General features: G+C 42.0%; 1 protein-coding gene across 6 annotated transcripts in view; it reads right to left on the bottom strand.

Annotated features, from left to right (window-relative positions):
* map7d1a (MAP7 domain containing 1a) overlaps positions 1 to 3048 on the bottom strand; it is a 62342-nt gene extending 59294 nt beyond the window's left edge. For 3 of the 6 annotated variants that reach the window (XM_069195429.1, XM_069195431.1, XM_069195432.1), the window contains exon 1: positions 2627 to 3048. In XM_069195429.1, coding sequence (XP_069051530.1) covers positions 2627 to 2684 — 58 coding nt within the window. In that variant the 5' untranslated portion in view covers positions 2685 to 3048. The other 3 variants (XM_069195433.1, XM_069195434.1, XM_069195430.1) reach the window with 2 other exon arrangements.
* Between the last annotated feature and the right edge of the window lie 19008 nt (positions 3049 to 22056).

Genomic DNA, 22056 nt, shown 5'->3' with positions numbered 1-22056 from the left:
CTCCCAGCTCCTGACGCTCAGCCAGAACCCCCCACTGACCTCTGAGAGGCAGGAAGGAAGCACACACTTCTGGTGCTTCCAGTAGCGGGCTTCACAGAACGGAGACGCGGTGGACAATGAGCTCACACACGCGGCTTGCGGCAGATTGTCTCGCTCGCCGTTTTGACCTTGAGCTGGAAATCCAGCGCTACAGCTGTGCTCGGCTCTCTTCCCCGTCAGACAGCTCCACAGAGACGTAGTTAAATACAGCCTAAAGACAAGGGTGGGATCTGAACCTGTGATCCTGCAAGCATTCGTGCTTACAGGACAGCGGTTTAGATCTGCGAGGTACCCACTGCCGCACTCCATTGCCATCAGAAAACACGCAGAGCAGGACCGGGTCCGGGACTGAAGACAGGAACACCAGCCTAACCGCAGCGTGGCGAGAGAAACGTGTAGGTTTCTAACCAGCGTCACCTCTACGGAGAGGTGTGTGGCAAATTCCTAACGTGATCCTACCTCAGATCTTCTAAATAATAATGATTCCTTCCACTTCTATACTGCTTTTCTGGACACTCCACTCAAAGCTCTATACAGGTAATGGGGATCCCCTCCACCACCACCAGTGTGCCGCCCCACCTGGATGATGCTCCAGTATTCTTCCCACACACTGGCCAAATGGAAACTAGTTAACAGCAAAACCGTTGGTGTGCATGTTCACAATGCACACAGACAGGGCACATTACTGCAAAACCAGGGCCAGGTTACAACTGGCTGGTATGTACAGTACATCGAAGACTAGGTTTCAGAGATGAGCCTAGACGGTCTTTTATTACTTGATTATATGTGCATCATGTCCTGCTCTGTGTGTTTCCAAGAAAAAAAAATGCTTCCTGGCTTTTCTTTTGTTTTTGTGGTTTGCTTCCTGGAATAAAATTCCCCATCCCCTTGAAAATAGTGTCAGAAAGTGGGAAAAGCCTTTACCAAAACATCTGAAAACAAGCACGCTTATCAAACCCACCTCTGGCAAGTGACTACCCACCTAAGACTTACAGCCCCACTCACTCATGCCTGTGCATGAACATTATGGGTTCATGCACCTGGTGGGTTTTTGCCACACAGCAGTATCCTTCACCAGGTTCTGTAACCACCCACTACACCACCGCCTCCCTCCACACACCTTCAAACACTGAGCAACCACCCGCTGGTGTGCTCAAGAGCCTACACCATCCTGAGTCACACAGCCCACACGCCACGTCCATACTTGCACCGTTCAGAGCCGGGCTTTGCACAGACACCCAGCTTGTGGGGCGAAAACACCTGCCATTGCCAAGAATTAAAGCCAGCCACAACCAGACTCCCCAGCACTCCTTTCAAAGGGTCTAACGTGGCTCCCACAGAGCACAGATTCTCCTGGCTGTAGCCTATCTGTTGGGATGGAACAGGAAAACAATCACCAGTCATCTGCTGTATTAAGAGACCCATACGGTGCTGAGCTAGGAATGCGACCAATTCTGAGATCATCTCGGTCTCATACATCTCACACAACAGACAAATTCGACAGATCCCTTAAAATTTAACATCGAGGAGTAGGAGAGATCAATTTTTGTTTGTCCTCTTAACAATTTCTGAAATGCACCAAGCTACGTATTTCAGAAGGTGCTCCTCTCCCGGCTCAACTGCATCTCTAAGGTTGGGAATGAATGAAGACTCTCCTCATCGCTAAACAACACTCAACAGCACCTCTGGAAATGTGCTTTCACGAGTCCTAACCCTACGAAGGTGTTCTGCCACAGTGCGCCGCACCAGCAACCGGTGTGGAGGCCACAGGGCTCCTAGACTGGATTTAACGGGCCATGAGGTTTATTGTAAAATCAGAAGGGGGAGGGGGTTCAGACACGGCAAAAAAATGCAACGGAATAAACAGACTGTGAGATCACGGGCATTTCAAGTTATCGGATTCCTAAGAAAAAGCAAAGTAAAAGAAACAGTGAACCGTAGTCGTGGTGCAGCAGATGAAGCGACCAGCAATGTTGTGGTTTAAGACGAACATCGGAAGCGTTCAGATACAATTTATCCAACCGGTGTTGTGTCACAGACTTCCTCTGCTTCACCTTTCGCTACACTTGTGTATTGCTGGGCACAAAAACGTACACGGGCTGTGTTTTCAGAAAATGACAATGCTCATCAGCGTTGAACAACATTTCAAACTGCTTTTAAACCTGTTTACAAATACTGGGGATTGGTTTATCCTCAAATGCATTCCGTGGGGGCGGTCAATAATCCCTCTTTTTCAAGTAAATCCACATTACATATAATTCCATATTCTTCCATATCGAAAGCGTTGCAAGAGATGAAACAAAAACTAGCAAGTACTTGTAAGAAGGCAGGAAAATACTTCGTTGAGTGGTTATCATCCGATTTCCTTATAAAACATCTGTAAACGGTATTATTCCCGATCTCCGGCTCACCACACTCTCCTACAATATTAATAAGCGTTTAAACGCAGCATACCGACACACTGCTGTTGAAAGAGCTCTTTTTCAACATTCAACCACTGGACCAAGGGCATCAGATCGCTCCGGCGCAGGCCACCAAAATGATAACCACGAATCCGGGGGATTTCATCTTTAAAAAGATAACTTACATTTCTCAACTGGTGGCGTTTTTTCCTCCACATCGGCTCCGATTTCTCTGCATTCCATTTTCTCCTTCAACCATGCGCTTCTTCGCTTTCCCTCTCCAGCAGTGTGCTCATTCCTCCAGAAATCCCCCCACCCCCCCAAAAAAGACCCGGTTCAGTCGCTTCGCCACCAGCATGCACACTCACAGTCTACCCCCCAATTCCAAATGGAACGAGCTGGAAACGGGGGGAAAAAAAACGATTTGTCGATTTCTGGAAAGAAAAAAAAAGAAAGAAAGATTTTTTTTCCCCCCAGTTGTGGTTTTTTTTTGGGGGGGTGTGTGCTCGTCACCGAAACACGCGAGGATCCCGGTGTTACAGGGGTGGTGTTCTCAAAACTTCGAAAACCCCGCAGGAGAAAGAAACCCCATTCACCCCCCAGCACAACAGCTGATGGGACTGCTATTGTACGGACAGTCCCTGCTCGGCCTCTAAAGGAAGACTGTACCATGAGAATTTGGGTAGATCTCCATAGTTGGTGCACAGAGTTAAAATCTCGGACTCCTCCAATTAAGGTTTTATTTGGGTTTCAAAATTCATCACTGTGTGACTTGAGCCATAGGATTTTTGATCTACTTACACCGTCACAGATGAGGGGGTAATTCTCCACAGCTAAGACGACTCTTTCCCCTTTTAGGGGGAATGGTTGCGTCCTCTGAGGATCCCAACATGTTGAGACTATCTGGCGAAAGTTGAATTATTTTGGCTGCGTGCACAGATGGTGAGTCACTTAGAGCAGATCGTGACCATTTAAACCCGACCCTTTTAAAGCGACAGCTTGGAAAATTGTATATAATTATTATTTCATGATGTTTCATAGGTCGTAGCGATTATCAGTCATTTCTAGGACATTTCTGCTGTTCACGTCTGCATTGCCTGCGGAATACATCTTACTTGTGTTTCTGTCGTATACAGCACAGCATCGCTATTACATATAGTGTTGTTAACTTTCTGCTTTATTCTTTATTTATTTAGCGATTATCCCATTAAGAATTCCCAACCCATTGCAGTATTTTAAGAATCATTTGTTCATTACTTAGGCGTGGCAATTCTCCTTTTCGCCGCCAGGCGTCAGCACTGCGCACCGTCATAATTCGAAGGTGGTTAATTTCTTTAAAGTTGCCATTTAAGAGTAAATTGCATCAGGGAACTGTGTACTGAAGCTTGTTTATGTCTGTTTTCAGTAAGTACGTAAGTTAAAAATAAAGTTTGATTGTTCTAATATATAGTATCAAAGCTTTGAGAATTCAAGTAATCTTTTATGAAAGATTTGTTGTTGAGAATAATTCACTATGCAAACGTGTTTAAATAAAGTAAAAACCCTGCTTATTACAAACGTGCACTTTATTTTATGCCTTTTTAGAGAAGGATATCAAAACATATATATTCTTAATGCTTATTTTCCTTTTTAATCCAATAAATTAAGCAATGTAGGAGGTTTGAGTCTGCACTGTGCTCCTGTTATAAATGAAAGACCAGCAGTGATTCCAGAGTCCTAATTTTCAACCACACGTCAAAGCGTGTATTGAAACATTACTGACACATTTAGATTTTGCGATGATTTAGTAAAAATAATCTTTCAGACACAGATGTCAGCATTTCTTTGCCTTCTTTCGAATCAGAATTTAATTTGGACATCTTGTGCTATTGGAAGCCTATTGATAACGGAGAAAATCAAATCACGTGGGTCAGGTTAAGTCAATGATGTACTCACACTGAAGCACAACTGCCTGCCTGCTGTCCGTCCTTTCTTATCAATTTGTGTCTGCTCTTGCATATTCTCTCTCGCTATTGCCCTGACATGCGAAACAAGATGAAGTAGTTCACAGAGCTGCATCTTTTCTCTAATATTTATTTCAGGAGGCCTGTTTATTCCGTTCTTCAGAGTGAAGGAGCAAGGCTGGAATCTGGTTTCATTCCAAACAGTTTCATTTCACAGAAACAGAACATGCTTAAAACACGAAACCTATTATCTTGTTAATATTCCATTATTAAATTCTAGAAAATCTTTAAGGCTCAGAATCTCTCATTTGTGTTGATGGATTTATTGCTGTATCGTGTGAAGTTCTTCCAGCAATGTGAAAACGGGTTGTTGTACAGTAAATCGTAAGGTTTCAATTTTAATGGAGAACTTTGGTAGTTGCTTCCAACCTCTGTTTTATGATCCTGGCAACAGTTGTGATGGTTGGGGAGCTCTGATTTCAGTGCTTTACCTCATCTGGGCCTGCTGTGTGTGTCTGCTCTGTTATTACAAGTTTGGACCATGTGAATTCAGACTGCTGTCTCTCACAACGCGAGCCAAGAGTCTTAACTGGCTCTCCTCAAGCTGCAAAGCCGAGAAGCCTGGCCATACTTCCACTCTTATCAACTGATAGATGAATATGATTATTTGGAAAATGTTGCATATGTCCAGTTTCACAGACGTCTTCTCACAATGTTGCAGTGCGCGCTGACTTTTTTGTTTTTTGTTACAAAATGGAGAGGGATGTCCTCCTTCACAAGTCCTTTTTTGACGGATTTGGTACATCAAGGTAAAAGCTCTCGTTTTCTCAGTTTGTCATGGATGATGATGTCTATTATTAATATGTTTCCGTCACATTCTTAAACAATACAATACTCTGACTGCCTATAATATGTGATGACATTTTCAGGAAAGAAACTCCCTTAGCACACACCCTACTCCAGGTGTCCAAGGATGGCTCAGTACTATTGGTAGGTATACTGCAAGTTAAGCTTGTCTCTTAAGCTAAATATAATATGATTTGTATTATTACTACAATAGTGCTGTTTGTTGTGCCTCTTTTCCCATAAGCACCCAACAGTAAGCATTATGCCTAGTGATGTACACAAGGCACACACAATTACAGCTGCTGCAGCACTCCTACAGGTTGGTGGTGTTGATATGTACTGTGCTGGTGTTTGTGCCCTTCTCACTAAGCCATTTTCACATAAAACGTCTATGCTACCAGTCAGATAGCAGAGCTGCACACGACGAAGTCCTCACAGAGTGTGGAACTCGACACCCTCTGGAGAGGCCTATAAGCTTGTGGAAAGAATTACTCACTTACTCCTAACACTTCCCTTTGCTTGTTTCTTGAAGCCATTGCACCAACCCTAATGCCTTTACGTTGCTGAAAATACTAAGAATTTCTTGTTATGAATTGGGCTTAATTAATAGAGTGCAAAGATAACAGACCGATGTCCAATGCTTTTTCCAACGTGCTTTTGAAACAATGTTTTGAATAGGTCTGTTTTAAAATAGCTATCACAATGCATTTTCAAAACCTTGGTGATCCTCTCAAGCTACATTCGTAATTATTAGTGGAGACCTTCAAAATCAGGATTCCTTTTCTCTGCTTTGAAAGTGATTGAAGCTTAGACGCTAAGAACTCCGCATATATCCCTTGGCTTAAAGGAAATCCTGCATTTTCAGGTACAGAGAACTCCATCTTAATCTTTGTAGTCTTGAACAGAGAAGACTCTCAAGAGCATCCGACTCAAAGATTGACAGTTCTCCAGGACACCGTAGAATCAACAGTGAAACACAAACCAGAGGAGATGAGTGAGAACTATGCAGAAGCACATTTAAAACTGAAAACTGGAGGTAGTTTTTTTTTCCACAGGGAGTTGTGAGAGTCTGGAATAAAGCTGGGCAGCCTCATAGCTGATGCCCTGGCTGATGACGTCTCTTTCAGGACACAGCTATGTAGAAGTAGCTACTAGTATCCAAGTAGGAACCAACCAAGCTATATGGGCTGAATGGCCTCCTCTCATTTATTTCCTTCCTTCTTACAAAAAGAAGCTTGCAATGGCTGTAATGTAGGGATGTTGGAAATGGTATCAGCTGATGACCCATGAACAGTGTTACACTGGTCCAATTAAGCTAATGATCATCTCAGTTACAGAGGGATCATGAAAATCTGCCAACCCATTGGACATCTGGATCGGAGTTGTGTACCACTGGCTACATTGTTGATTTTAACTTTCATTTCAGTGAGTAAATATGTACATACAAATACAGATTTCTAAAGGAATATTAATATGGATGATGTATCTAGTTAGTCTTCTAATTTTGTTTTAAATCAGTCTTTGTTTTTTGGACTCAAAACCAAAATTAATCTATTTGATTATTCATGTTTGTAGAAAAAAAAAACTGAAATAAATTCCCAGAATATTCCCTGCAAGATCCTGTTTTTTGACACTCTCACAGCACCAGTTGAATACTGGAGTAATATGTGCCAGACATCTTGTTTAAGCCTGGAGTCTCTGAACTGTTTAACAAGGACACCATGGACCTGTGAAGTACCGAAGCACAAGACATGCTTTCAGACAGCACACGGATGCAACAGCAACTTTCCTGCTCACTTACTGTACAGAGAGACAGCTCCTGCTGCCTCATGCACGATCCAGCATGCCAACTCAGTGAGGGGACGAACAATGACTCCAGGCTCAGCAGTGAGCTGGAGTGATTCTGACAACCTGAATCCTCAGGGCTGTTTCCCTGATTTACACTAATGTTCTGCACCCTGCAGTGATGGCTGAGCACAAAGCCTAAGAGAAGTTACTTGAATTATCACCAAATGTTTAGATTTATCTCCCCCCGAAGCTTGGAAACCCCTGGTGGGTGTGATTTAGCATCCCTGGTTCTGCTGTGGGAACACAAAATCAGAACATTGACCCCCTGTAACGTGGAGCATTGATGTCAAAGAGAGATTTACACGGAAGACAAAGTTAACCTCACATTTAAGAAAAAGGCAAGCGAGACGGGTGACACATTAATTATTTTCTATAACACATCAAGGAGAGAGTTAAAATTCACAGACTATAGGGGACTGTTTTCCTTCTGTACTGTATATACTACATTTTTTTAAATTCTAGTCCACTGTTTATGGAAATTCTCCTCCAAATGTCTATTTCCTTGCAAGACCCTTCATTTTAAGAGAAAAATTATTCCAAAGAGATCTGTAAGGATTCCAGTGGTTCTGGGACAGCAGCCAGACAGATTTCATCTGGTGTGAAAAATCACCAATAATTCCTTCAAGAAGAAATTTCTGAGGGGATTCTCTTTATCAATAGAATTCTAAAGCAGAAAAAGGGAAGGGCAACCTGAGGCTTAACCAAGAAGCATGAGAGCAGCTGACAGGACATCACCCTGGACGTGACACCAGCCCATCACAGGGCACTCACACACGCAAGCATGATTTCAAATAAACGATGCTTTACCTTAATAAGATGAGAAATAAAAACAGCTGGTATCTGCTATAGGTGATTTCGCCAACAGTATAGTTAAATTTCATTAAGCTATAATGAAAGTACATCACTTTACTGCTGCAATCTTGCATGGTACCACTTACTAATTAAAATCTACCGTGCGATACTGATTTCATCTACTAAACACATGGTCTGTTTTCATGATTGATTGTGCATAGTTATGTATTTTAGGATGGGTAATTCTCTGGACAAAGTATTTCTCCTTTCCTTCCAGGGGAGAGGTAAGTACATGAGCACATAGTACTTTGAAGCAGCAGCACGAACTAGCAAAAGGTCCATATTTTATATAACAAAAACATATATAGAAACTGAACCATACGGTATATTTTGTTTCATGTGTGGAATTACCCCTTCACTTGTGTTTCCTTAAGTACACATCACAAGCGATTTTTACTACACTGCTCGAGTTTCTGCTTTTCAAGACGCAGGTTTGGGTCTAATAAAAGACTCTCCATGCTTGAGTTCTTTTTTAGTTTTTAAAGACGGCCCCCTGTGCGACGCTGTGTCGAGCTGGCCACCTGTGCCTCATACTCCACCAAGTTAAGAGCGTCTGACACAAAGACACTCACAAAAGTAACAATCGGGACTGGGGATGTCCTCTCCTGTCTCCACTCGGCAGGGATTCTTTGTGCAGCTGTTAGACTGCGTTAGCCCACAAACCCAAGAGCCACCTGTCGCCCCAACTGTATCTGGGGTGACTCATGGCAGACTGCTGACGGAGGAGTTCTAAACGGCTGAAAAGAAGGAAATCTATCCTCATGCTGGACTGGCCGATATGTAACTTTTCCAGAATTCCTGCAAATGCACTCTATACAGGCAGATCTAAGAAACAAAAGCCACAGAAAATGGAAATATAGTCATTTTAAAGCTGTACATAATGGAATAGAGGTAATAGCTGTGACATTGTATGTAGGGAAATTAAGAGTTCCTAAAGATTTGTGGGGTTCAACACACTCCTTACACTGAAAGCTGAAAGATTCGATTTTCTGAAAGGGTATAGTGTATGATCGTATAATTACATTGCAGACATTCCTGTGTAAAGCAAGGTGACAGATGCTTCCTGATTAAAATGGTCTTTCCTTCACTAGCTTTTCATGTCCTCATAAATCTGCTTCGTTCACTGAATTCTTGGAATAAGATTTTATGGAAGTGTAAAACAGTTCAATAAAACATACTTTCAGTTCAATGAAAGCTTGCTGAACATTCAACTTGAGAACAGTGAACACAAGGTTAGCCTACAGTAGGTTAAGCCGAAAGTACCAGTGGAACAATGTATCCCAACCATACGAAAACAGCATAATTTTCAGCAAAATGAGATGCAGAACTCAGAAGCACACAACCTATTAACTATCACAGGAAGACATTATTTTTTTCTACACTATGCCAGTTTGTATCCTGATTAGCTTGCATACAGCCTGAGAACTTACAACTTCACTACTCAGTCACTGGAAGGAAGCATGCTTTTTCTAGATTGCTTCACAGTTTAATAAAGAATTTCTGTACGGTATAATGTGCTTCCTTACTAAATAACATTTTACATATAATGTTTTCTGACGTTGTGTTAGTTTACTAGATTTTTGAATATGTATAAACCACGGTGAAAAAAGAAATGCATTCATTTTTTAAAGAGCGCGTATAAAAATAGCCAGCCTGATTTTTTTCCCCTGACACTGTGAGTTTTATACTATAATCAGCTCTGTCTTGAATAAAACATCATGTGAACTGAATTTGTGGTGGCAGCCAGTACATTTAACCCCGGGTGTGCTATGATAGAGCAATTTCAATTTACTTTCTACGATTATAAAATAAGAACATGACTTATTCTTTTTTACCTTGAAAGAACTGTAGTTTAAAAAAGTCAATGTGGGGATTAATAACTGCTAATTTAGGCTCTGCGCACACTGCCTAAGGGCCTATGTTTGTTTATCGTGCGTTGCCCCTTTCCACACATATGAAATTATGAAAGATAAAAACGAGAAAAACAGATTGTTTCAAACATGAGAAAGAAGCAAGAGGAGCTGAACTCAGAAATGCTTGATATTGTAGCAATTAGCCGTTTTTAAATTAGCCGTTTTTTAATCAGCCTGGAGCTTTGCCTTTTTGCTAACACGCAAAAGACATCTTAAGAGAAGGGAAACTGCATACCCTTGCTTAGGCCCTGTGCAACATAGCACTGAACGGTTATTTTTCAGACTATGCTGACTAAACCAGACTTAAGAGCCTCGCTGACTAAACTGCGTTTTAAAAGACTTCCACGGTAATCGTTTTTTTTAGGGTTAACTCTTTATTTAAAGCTAAAAATCCATCCCCCGTTTCTCCTTTTTTTGGTCCGAGCACAGTTCTTTTCAAAGAGCTCTTCTCACTAGCCGGGCCATTCAGGATCTTTGTCTACCAGTTTTATTCCCATCCTCATACTTTCATGCCTTTCATGTGGGCTAGAAGCTCTTTACTCCAATTATCCTTATTCTAAGCTCAATTGTATAACCAGCCACCCCTCCCCATTTGGCCATCCTGTTCTATGAAAGCCTGCATCCCCAGCACAAATTATGGGATTCCCCAAAATGGATTGAGATCAGCTCTGCAGAAACAATTGCAGAAGGCACGGGCACATTCAAGTACAAATGCATACTACTAGGTCGTATCTAAAGTGAGGTGTAAGTGGTAGACAATTATGTTTAGGTACCAAGAATGAGAATGGCAGAAAAGGCAGAATATTAGTATAGCTTTCTGGAAATGATAACAAAGTATATTTTCAATTAAACTATAGAAATCAATACATAAATATACATAAATTCTAAATATCTAAAACAATCTCAATATAAATCTAGATATGGGAACTGCAATGGAAATTAACACGATTTTTCAGTTGCATCATGTTAACAGCAAATGGAAGCTTAACAATGCAGTTTTGTTTTTTATTATTCATAACTAATTTATTGTCATTAATTATTACATTAATTAGAGTTGGTGTGAGTGTATTTATATAAAGAAGAAGTTGTTCCTCGAGCTTGAACATCAGTGTGTCCGGTGTTGAAAGTGTTGAGTCAGGTCAATTGCATTGGCGTTAATAGAGCAATTAGTTGCAATTGAAGCCAGATGAAGCAAAGCAGAAATAAACTGCTATCTGTGATCATGTTCCTCACAGAGTGAGCCAATATCTCTGCAGGACACTGCGAAGACTGGTCAGTTCTGAATTCAACATGACTGTGTAAAAAAACATGGCTTGGAAAAATGAATTGAATGAAGCAGCAAGAGACTTTCAACAGAATACAAATTACAAAATATGAATACGAAGACCAGCATGGCTGGAACAAAGCACTGGAGTGCTGAAAGCTTTTGTGGGGTTGACTCCTAACGAGTACAAATTTTGCTTATTAGTTGGGCAAGGCCTGAAAGTACTGTCAGTCTGGGTAGAGGTTCAGAGGCTTATCGTACACTTGAGTGTTCACGTCGCTATGCTTTGTGCTCAGGAAAGAACCGTTCATGAGCAGCAATGAGGAGGAAAATAGCTTAAGAGAGCTTTCGAACCCACCAGGACAAAGTAGGCTAAGCTTGCCCCCGTTCATTCAGGACGGCTCTTGTTAATTGCAGAGAACAGCTGCACCATGTCTGTGCTGCTCTTTGCTCTGTAAATATACCCAACTCATTCTGATTAAAAACACACTGGTCACACTCTTTGTGTCGAGCATGCGACAGAGCACTACTGCGGTAGTGCTCGCTAATCTCTGCTTTTTTGTTTATAGCACAGGCATTGCTTACACAGGTGTAAGATGTCCTTTGTTACAAATGCTTTGGTACTCTTTAATTAATATAAGTATTAATAGTCAGAACAATAAGTCCAAACAGTCCCTGAGAAGGCTTTGTGAAAATAAAAACAGTAGTTAGGCTATTCTTTTACCTGTGTTGTTAATGGTGACTTAACTGTACAGCGTATGTGTTTATTTGAAGTAGTTAATATTGTAACGCAACGGGGGTTCAGGCGGGCGCCCTTGCCGGATTAGGTCGGCCCCGCACCGTCGGGGGCTCGAAACCGGGACTCCTGCGTCACTCAACAGGGACCCAGCCCGGTGAGCCGAAGAGAGATCTCTCTCTCAGGACCCAGGGGCTGTGGTCCTGCTATCACAGGGAAGGGCGGTGATGTCACTGCTCTGATAAGCCGGCTCTTACACACCCTGATGGCCGTATGCGTTACACTATCAACTTGGTGGGATTGCACAGCGGTGCAGAGGTTAGCATTGCTGCCATGCAGTTTTGAGATTCAATTCCCAAAGTGCTATATGCGTGGAGTTTGCATGTTCTCCCTGGGTTTGTATGAGTTTCCTCCAGGTACTCTGGTTTCTATCCAGAGTCCAAAATCCTACTGTGTGTGTGTGTGTGTGTGTGTGTGTGTGTGTGTGTGGCGGCCTCTGGCACGAAGAGACAAACAAGTGGAAGACGCAGGGAGCCCGCCGCTGAGCTCCCAGTGGAAGAGGAGGGGAAGAAGCTCACGGGGAGTCAGAGAGGGGCGCGGGCTGGAGCCGCGGGGGGCGACTGGGGGCCCATTGTGTGGGGCGCAGGCAGGCTCCAGACCGCCGCCTCTCCGGCCCCAGTGACGCAGACACGCTCCTGCCCCCCGCACACGTCTCCTGTTGCCGTTCAGCCTTGCACGACCCACAGGAGCCAAGACCCCTTCATTACCATGACAAACAAGGGACCCCCTGATGGAGTCAGGCCCTGCCTTCCAACAGCATGAGACTCCCAAAGAAGGCCTCCATCTCTTTACTTTTAACGAGCAAGAACATTTCCATGCTTAGAAGCAAAGAGGATCTTAAGACTGTCAGAAGTACTTTTTTCCTGTTTTTGCCTGCCGAGTATATATTCATCATCCAGGTTTATGCTACACATTGGTGATGGAAATTCCCTATTATTAGTAGTATTGTTATTATTACTCTAATGATTAATATTATTAATTAAGTATATCTGCCTGGTCCAAAAATTCCCTAAGACCAGATAAAAAAAATAATCAAGGAGCAGCTCAGATTCGAGGATGGAAATTCTTCATAGACTGAAGGATTGTTATGATCTTCGGTATATAATCAGATAGTTGTCAAACCGCAACAAAACTCCATGGGCAATAAATCACCAGATGAATCAGGTAAATTCACATTAGCATTCAGTGCTAAATTAGTGTTCATGCTTCTCTTGAATCCTGTTAAAACGTTATATAAGATTTCAGGTGACTTTAGATGTCTTTACATGAGCTGTCTGCTTCTCTTTTTCGTGTGTAAGACCTCCTTACCCATAAGATGGTGGAAAAGCATATAGATTCTATATATATGCCCTCACTGAGGTTCCCAGTGAGCATTATTCTACATTCTGCAGCAGGTCTGTGAAATTAAAAAATGGATGTGTGTTATTTCACATCTGCGAGGTCTAAACAATGAGCTAGCTTCGCCAACCAATGACTTACTCCAAACAGCCAGACACATAAAGGCATTTAATTCCTCAGAACTGAGGACAACAGTGTGGAAAAACATAATGGAAAGGTTTGGATAATAGAATGAGTTTCTTGGAGGTAAACCGGTTTTCAAGTAAATCGCAAACTCTATTTTTTATTTCTCTGACAGTGGAGAAAATCAGCTTCATGTTATTACTGTTCCGGAAAAAAAAATCCCAAACACCTGGAAAGACACTGCTAGGATTTCGTTTCTCATCTCTTGCAGAAATCAGCGCAGAGTACCTAGAAGTCAGGTCTGGAAATCAACTGAAAAACGATTGTGCTACCCTTGTGCTAAAAATGTAAACCCAATTCTTTTGGTACAGAAATGCCAAGTACGTTATTGAATTCCACAAGATTCTAGGGAGCAGACTTGAATATGATTAAATCCTGAATATGATTAAATCCTGCACAAGTTTTACCATCAGACTGCTCCATGCTATTAAGTAGTCAGATGAGAAATTACTCTTCACAAGTGGGTTTAAGATGGTGAATGAAGGTACAGAAAAGCCTTTGAACAGATGTAAAGTGCACAAAGTAATAGGAAAGTGGGAGGGTGATACCATTTTGTAATCAAATGTTTGGTTTATAGGGTAAACTGGCAGAGAAAGGCAGAACAGTAGATTTAGAGCAGGAGACTCACGATTACCATTTTTGCATCCTATTATAGAGCCCTGGAGAGACTGGAAATGAGGGCAGATCGGGATGTGCTCAGGCCAGGCTCGCTAATCCCAGAAGACTGGGCCTCCCAGGGAGTGAAAACGCAAAGTCCCTGACAGAAATCCTCATTATTCCCCACTTAATGGATTAGTTATAGAGCTTTAAAGCCCACCGAACACTGGAAGGACGAAGAGGAAATAAAAAAGACCAGGAACCATTCACAGACGCAGCCCCTGACGTACCTGTCAGGCCAAATGCATTTCAGTGCCAAACAACAAAGCATATTTAGGCCCAGAAATGTAATTCATCCATAAATTGATAAATTGAGTTTTAAACATTCATAAAAAAACAAGATGTTTTGGGACAGCTCTCTCCCCACTCCATCAAATTTGAACCTAGATGAACACATTTTGATAAACTAAATTCCTACGATTTACACCCCTTTGAAAATGCACACATATAAACAAGAAATTGAGGTTAAGGAAAGCCTTCCATTGCCTGTCCAAAAGCAGAATGCTGGTAGCAGCATTACCATCTTGTAGAGTGATCTGAGAAGGACGGGCCTGGTCAGGACTCTTACTGTAAGTGGTGTTAGTGAAGCTGTAAATGGAGCTCTTCTCTCTGGATGAGAATTTCCATTACAATGCCCCAGTATGGTGACAGGGGACACTGAGCTGTAGGAAGTGCCATCCTTCAGATGAAACCTTAACCTAAGGTCCTGACTACATGGTCTTTAAAAGCCCCGTGGCACCGTTTGTAAGAGTAAGCACGTTAACCCTGGCATCCCCACCAAACTCTGCTTCGGGCTTGTTCAATATTGCCTACCTAAATTATGACCTTAATTCAACTGGTGAAACAGATTCTTAGTTCTGTCTCATCTGCTGTGTAGTGGGACTGCTGGCAAACACAGGCTATCATGGATCACAAGGGGGTCCTGCAACTCTGTGGTAGATGAAAATGATCTGCTCTGAAGGTGAAGAACTCTACGATCCTGTGGGGTGAAAAGTACTGTACAGATGCAAGCCATTATAAATAGAAATAGGAGCTTATCTAAGACTGGTCTTCCATACCCCTGATTTAACTTCCCCGCCTTGTTGCTTGAACAGTACCCAGTATCAGTGTCATGGCAGGAGTCTGCTGTCTGATAACGGACTGTAACGAAAGGAGTGGAATTAGGAGCTCAGGGGGCAGTCAAGAAAAGCAAATTCTGTTTTTGCAAACCCTCCCTTAAATTATCTCTCGCCGTTCTTGTTTGTCTTTGGAACTCACAGCTTCCTTATGCCAGATGCATCAGGTCCGAGTCCCGAGCCTGGATGAAGTCTTCCAGGTGCTCTGTGCAGCTCATCTGGCAAAACAAGCTTATGTTGAACTGATTAGTGAAAACACAAATCATATTGCCGTTTTCTTTAACCAATTATCCTGCTGCTTTCAATCTCTTTTTACAATTACTGAGAAATAAACCGGAACCCTACCACCTCTATAGGCACTGCAAAATAATCTAATACCAATAAATGGTTTACCACAGCTGGTATAGTCACTGGTTACAATAAACAGGATTTCACAATAAATTGGATGACTGTGTGACAGCACCTCTCACATTTCTAATTGTACTGAAAGCCATTTCTAATTACAGAGAAACATCGGGAGTTTGTAATTCAATTATTCTCTGTTGGAATTGTTTTACAAAAACCTTCAGATGATTAATGCTGAAGATCAAGAGAGACCTGGATTTAACTGGGATGTGTTATTCTAACACTATGCTACATTGAGCTGTATTTGGAAAAGAGGAATTCTAGTTAATTCAAAAAGAGATAAAAACTAGAAAGAAGTCTCATCAGTCAATGATTCATGGCTGTGTTAATTTTGGTTTTGTTATGGGAATAAACAGTTAATTATGGACTGAAATCACAATAAGTTCAGAATTTAATGCCATCCCTCACTTTACTGGTGTGATTGATATAAGCCTTCTTACATAATTCATCAGAAAACATCATTTTTTACCCACAGTTTCAGTCAGTTGCTCCTAACTAGGGGCGGAGTGGTGGCTCTGTGGCTCAGGATCTGCGCCTGTGGCTGGAAGGTTGCTGGTCCAAATCCTGCAGCCGGCAGAGGAATCCTACTCTGTTGGGCCCCTGAGCAAGGCCCTGAACCCCAGCTGCTCCAGGGGTGCCGTACAATGGCTGACCCTGCGCTCAGACCCCAGGCTTCTCTCCCTGTCTGTGTGTCTCATGGAGAGTAAGCTGGGGTATGTGAAAAGATAATTCCTAATGCAAGAAATTCTAAAGGGTTAATAAAGTGATGTTGTTGTTGTTGTTGTTGTTATTATTATAAGAAAACTAGAATGGTCACCACTGACGCCCCAGACAACTCAACTCATCTAGCACTCCGATAAGCCATTTCCCCACAGGGTTTCTAAAACAAGGAGAGGCGTGGCAATCACAGCGAGATCTTTCTGGAGACCCAGCTTCCTGGAGATCCTGTCCTGCGAGATGATCATTGGTTCATTCCAAAACCACAAGCAGATGGGTGGTAAAAAAAGAAGAATGTGCACATCGAGCGCAACATTTCCAGCATTCCTGGAATGAACAAATGCTGCTCAGTGCTGCATTACACAGCAAATGTGGCCGAGGGCTGAAATCTGACCAGAGATTCAAAGCAAAACTATTTCAAAGGGAGCGGGGATATTTTCTCATGTTTCTCTTGAACGTTCGTGCTGCAAGAAAGGATTGCTGGGAGCCATATCCCAGTACTTTCCATCATTACACATAATCTGCTTTTTTATTTCAGGGGTCATGTTGGTGAGAAACTGGTCTTTCGTCCACCATGTAATTAAAAATATCTTCTTTGCTTTATATTAGCAGTGAATATTTGGATACACTTTGACACTTTAACGGAGTTAGCACTTACTAAGAACAAAAACTTTAAATTGCACCATGCTTAACAAGGCCCAGCATGAATGCAATTATGATAGGCAGCATAACTTCTGCTGTATCGCTACAGAGGCAAGTAAAGATGCTCTACTCATTAGAAGTGCATTGCGTCTGCCAGCTTCATGAAAGCAAAATGAACTCCTGAGCCTGTTAGTTTTTCTCTCTGTTTCTGTCTCTCACACATACTGCCCACAAGCCTCTGTTTAATGAAATAAGTCATAAAGTAAATGGCCAGTTCACATGGCTGTGTGTGCTTACAGAACAACTGACTGCCAGGCACACACTGAGGAAAGAATGAAGTTATTCTTTGTCCTTTTCTGACTTCTGCTCATTCTGGGTGTTAATATGTCCACAGTGCTTGTCTGCTTCAATAAAAAACAAAAAAAGATAGTGAGGGACTGAATTAAAAAAAAATATTTCATGTTTTGCAGATGAACTGATGAGTAAAGTATATTGCAAATATTGACTACAGCAGTAATGCTGTAAATAAGTTTGATATTGACGCTGTGTTCTACATGGGATGTCGCTAAAAAAACTAAATCTTGTTTTGCAGTCAAGCAATCAAAAGTCAAGCAAAATTTTAAAAAAATAGTTGAAAGTAGATCATGATATACTAAAGTCAGCATATCTCCAAAGGTCCAGTAGTGCTAACAGCTTGGTGACAGATATAATATGCTTTAGTTCTCAAAACTGTGATTCATTTGACACCCTCGTGTCGTAAATAAAACAGTGAGACACTCTTCTCACAGGAGCCTTTAAGATTAATTTTCACTTGAGATTTCAGAACCTTCATGATCACAATAGAGATGGTGAAGCAAAAGTTTAGGTATCCTTAAAGATGAGCTTGTTTGACCTAAACTGGCTGTGTGGAATGTTCGGAGGATCTGCTCTTTAGCTATCCCATAAATCCCCAGCTGTTTTCAGCAAAGGAGTGGCTCAAGCAAGCTGTTGGCTTGGAATGAAGGAGAGGGGATGTTGGGTATTTGCTGGGGAGGGCTGAATGTTACTGGATATCTTTGGGGCGTCTTTGTCATCAGTTTAGCCTGTCTAATGCTCATGTTGATTCATTCATGTGGGTTTCAATCATTTTGATTCGACATTCCCATCAGTTGACCTTTTTTACCCTGCTTGCTCCAATATTTTGTACCTTTTTTAATCAAATCATAGAACAAGCCCCAATAAAAATGTCTCCTTTTCCTGTGTTTGGAATAATAAAACTATTATTCTGTCTAGGATACATACTTTCCAAATTGATTTATTTTTCATATTTTTATTAGATTTAGAGCATATTGCAGAGAGCTCCATTATCTATATCTGCATAAACAGCTCATTCATGACTGGAAATTAAGAAAAACAATCATGATTAAAAAATTCTGAATATTTAAAACTTTTAGGACTGAAACTTCCTTTCCTCTAAAGTGTGAGCCTTTGAAAGAAGCCCTTTTCTAAAACATTGCTTCAGGAGGTCGATGTGTCAGGTACTTTGTAGTAGCACTGTACATCAGGGTACAGCAGGGTTCATCACTGTTCTACGCTTATTTTCCTGAACCCAATAGAAAAGCTCTCATCCTGCTGTGGGAGGAGGGGTAAGGACAACCCCCCACACCAATTAGGGTTTAGAAGTGGCATCCTACTGAAGATGAACAGGAGAAATGGAGAGAGTTGTCTGTTTTTCCAGTCCATCTGATGTCAAGCCCAGGACATTTCTATTTTATTTCCAGGCACCGATCTCCCTCCCACTTGACCATCACATCAGTCTGGCTTCACTTTCTGTGAAACCTGCTGTCAATCAGACCCTGACATCAGCAACACAAGTATATCACTGCTGGGCTGTCCTTGCAGCACACAGACTGCGTCCTATGAAGCACCTCATTTTACAGTCAAGACCTGCCTGAAAGCTAGGGAGGATCAATCTCCTTTTCATCTGTTTTATCTCTCTGTATTTTAAAAAGGGCTATAGCTATCAATCCCTCTCAAACACGTCATCTGTTTCTTAAAAACCACTGAGAGATGTGCAGCTCTGTATTTAAAACACACATTCTTCTGAAGCTGTACCCGTGTCACAAGAAAACATCTACAGCATAATTGCATGCAGATGGTATTGTGTGGTTTTGCCACAGGCACGCTGTTCTCTCTCTATTGTCTCTCAATTAAATTCTCTCACGGCAGACATTATCAAACAAGAGTCCTGCTTTGGCAGAAACCATACATCCACCTCCGCAGTTTTAAAATGCAATAAGAGCAGAAGCAAAGAAACCCTCTTCAGAAGCCTCTTTCCAGCACAGGAACTATCCGGGGAATTCAAGGCACTGCAAACACATTCCTGAGATAATTAGCGCAAGCAGGCATAGTCATCCTGTGTCAAGTTTGGGAACACGAGGAGCTCAAGCTAACACAGTTACCCGTCATCTTTCTTTGTTGAGACAGTGAACTTCTTCTGAGTCCACTGACATTACCCTTTATAAAGAGGCTGTGTATCACCACTTAAGCTATTCTCATTCACATGAATAATGGGCAATATATTTAGACTAAAATAAGCCCCTAAATCTTTTTTAAACCATGTATTTTTATATGTGTTGTGTTGACTTCATTTCCATGTCCAGGTGCTGCGCACCAAGTGGAGACATCAGTTGCATTTTACAGGAGTGTCCAACAACAGGCCAGCAGGGTGAGACTAGGCAACGAGTAGATGATGAGATCACTGTGCTCACACTCCCTCTTCTGACAAGCGTTTGTAACTACAAAGTTACTCCTACTATCAGCTCCTCAGATCACAGCAGCACCCATTAGAGCAGAAGACATCCTACAAGGCTGTCTTCAAACAGAAGGCTATTTGTCCCCTCTACCACGTGGGGTTGATTCAGGAGTACCTCATCTAGCCGTTTCCTGAAAGAAGTCAGGATATCGGCATCAACAGCATTACTGGGCAGCTTGTCCCATACGGCCACAAACCTTTGCGTTGAAAAGTGGCGCCTGTTGTTCAAGTTTCACTGTGTATTCTGAAGAGGTTCGCTGGGTTGACCATTCCATTCATATGGAAAACAGCACAATTTAAGAAAAATTCTAGGAGGAAGCTGTGTCAGCATGCGTAGGCTGCAAAGGAACAGGTAAAAACAGGTAGAAAGGAAACACAACATTTCAGCTCCACAGGAAGCGTTTCCTTTCTTTTCAGCATGGAATAAACCCATTACCAGTTCCTTTACAATTTCTGAAATATACTTATGTATAATTTCTTCAGCTTACTGTAGGTTTACAATGACGAGAAAATATCTTCAACAAACAAACAAACAGAAGTTGTTAAAACATAATGTGTACCTCTACCCTATATTTTTGTAAAGATACAGATTGAAACATTATACATTTGCGATTTTAAATAGCCAACAATCAGACCCTGACATCAACTGAATAACTCACTCCTGGGCTGATCTCTTTGCTAACAGACTGAGTCCTGCAAAAGAATAGAGTCTTCAAACCCAGTACAGTGAAGACAGGCCTGAAAGTATTAACAGCGTAGGGACCTTTGACGTAAATTCTGCCTTGTTTTAATTGCCAGTTTATATACTTTTTCAGGAACTAAATATGAACCTAAGGAACTTAAAAAGGGAATAAGACAAGATTAACATTTTAGGTATAAATTAGGCTTTATAGTTGACAGCAACCTAAAAAACTATATAATATATACTAGTTAATATAAGACCAATGCAATACACAACATTGGTGGTCTAAGGATGGACAGTGTGGACAGGGATGAAACCAGTGATCCAAGGCGAGTCGGGCACATGACTGGGAATGCCACTGACCCTGAAGAGGAAAGTGTCAGAAAAGCAGAAGAGAACCAGTAGTTTTCCATTTACATGCATTTGGTTAGGACCAGCCAATCCTGAGTCCTCCTTTAGCTGGCAAGCAAGACGTGGAGCTGTTCGCCAAGTACATTTCCAACTAGAAACATCATTCCTGCTCCCCATGGACACTGTGAAGAGCACAGGCGCTCTGCACTCTCGACTCAGACCGGGCCACAGCACACGTAATCCTGGATGCGCACAGGCAAACACGGGAAGATGAAAACACTGGTTTCCAAGGTGATGTAAACAGAATGGAAACAGACCAAAGGAATGCCTGGAATGCTGGTTTCCAGCGCATCATCCCTTCCACACCCCGCAGTGCTGGATTCGGCACATCAAACCAGCTTCCCACTCTCTGGCGAGTGAAAAGCAAAAAAAAAAGACTCCTACCAATGATTACTGTTACACCACCCCAGAAGTCATAACAGGCAACAGGATTCGGCTGGCATTATGCCATGCACGGACCCAGGAGAAAACTCTCTCTCCCGTCCCGTGCCGTGTGGAAATATTGGAAAAGCCGACCTCCCTCTTCAAGCGCACATGGGAAACTGGACGCAGGACGGGTGGAAGGGTAATCAAATCGACACCTTCCAACCACATCACTGCCGCCCAGCAAAAACCAAAGACAATCCAAAATCACTACAACTGATCGGCTCCGTGAGAAGTATCATTCACAGCTCGTCTGCTCCTTCCAGGAAAAATTCACTCAAGTAGACAGAACCCAGCCAGGGCTTTGTTTGAGCAGTGAACACTCATGAACATGTGTGGAGTAGCAGTCAGAGTTCTGGACTTGTACCTTGGAGGTTGTGGGTTCAAATCCCCAGCTGTACCACTGATCAAGGCACTTCACCTAAATTACTCTGGTAATTACTCTCTACACCAAATTACCACCTAAATGGTTGCTCATGTAAGCTGCTTCAGATAAATATATCAGCAAAATGAAGTAGTAATATGGATGAAACAGAACAGAGTCATGTGTTGACACATTATAAAAGAGGTGAGTGATCTATACCCTTCGTTGTGAGGGAGATACTAGAAAATAATTACAGCAAATACATTAATTGAGACTGGATGTCACTTCAATAACATATGAATATCTTATGCATTTCTCCAGAGATCTTATGTCATTGTTATCTCAGCTCTAGGAGGAATATAACTTATAATTTACCTTATAAGAAACATAAGAGCCTATCATTAAACATGCAATTACAACAC

This window comes from Lepisosteus oculatus, chromosome 11 (assembly GCF_040954835.1).
Source record: "Lepisosteus oculatus isolate fLepOcu1 chromosome 11, fLepOcu1.hap2, whole genome shotgun sequence".
NCBI lineage: Eukaryota > Metazoa > Chordata > Actinopteri > Semionotiformes > Lepisosteidae > Lepisosteus > Lepisosteus oculatus.
The sequence above is the reverse complement of the archived record's forward strand: the minus strand, read 5'-3'. Positions and strand labels throughout refer to the sequence as shown.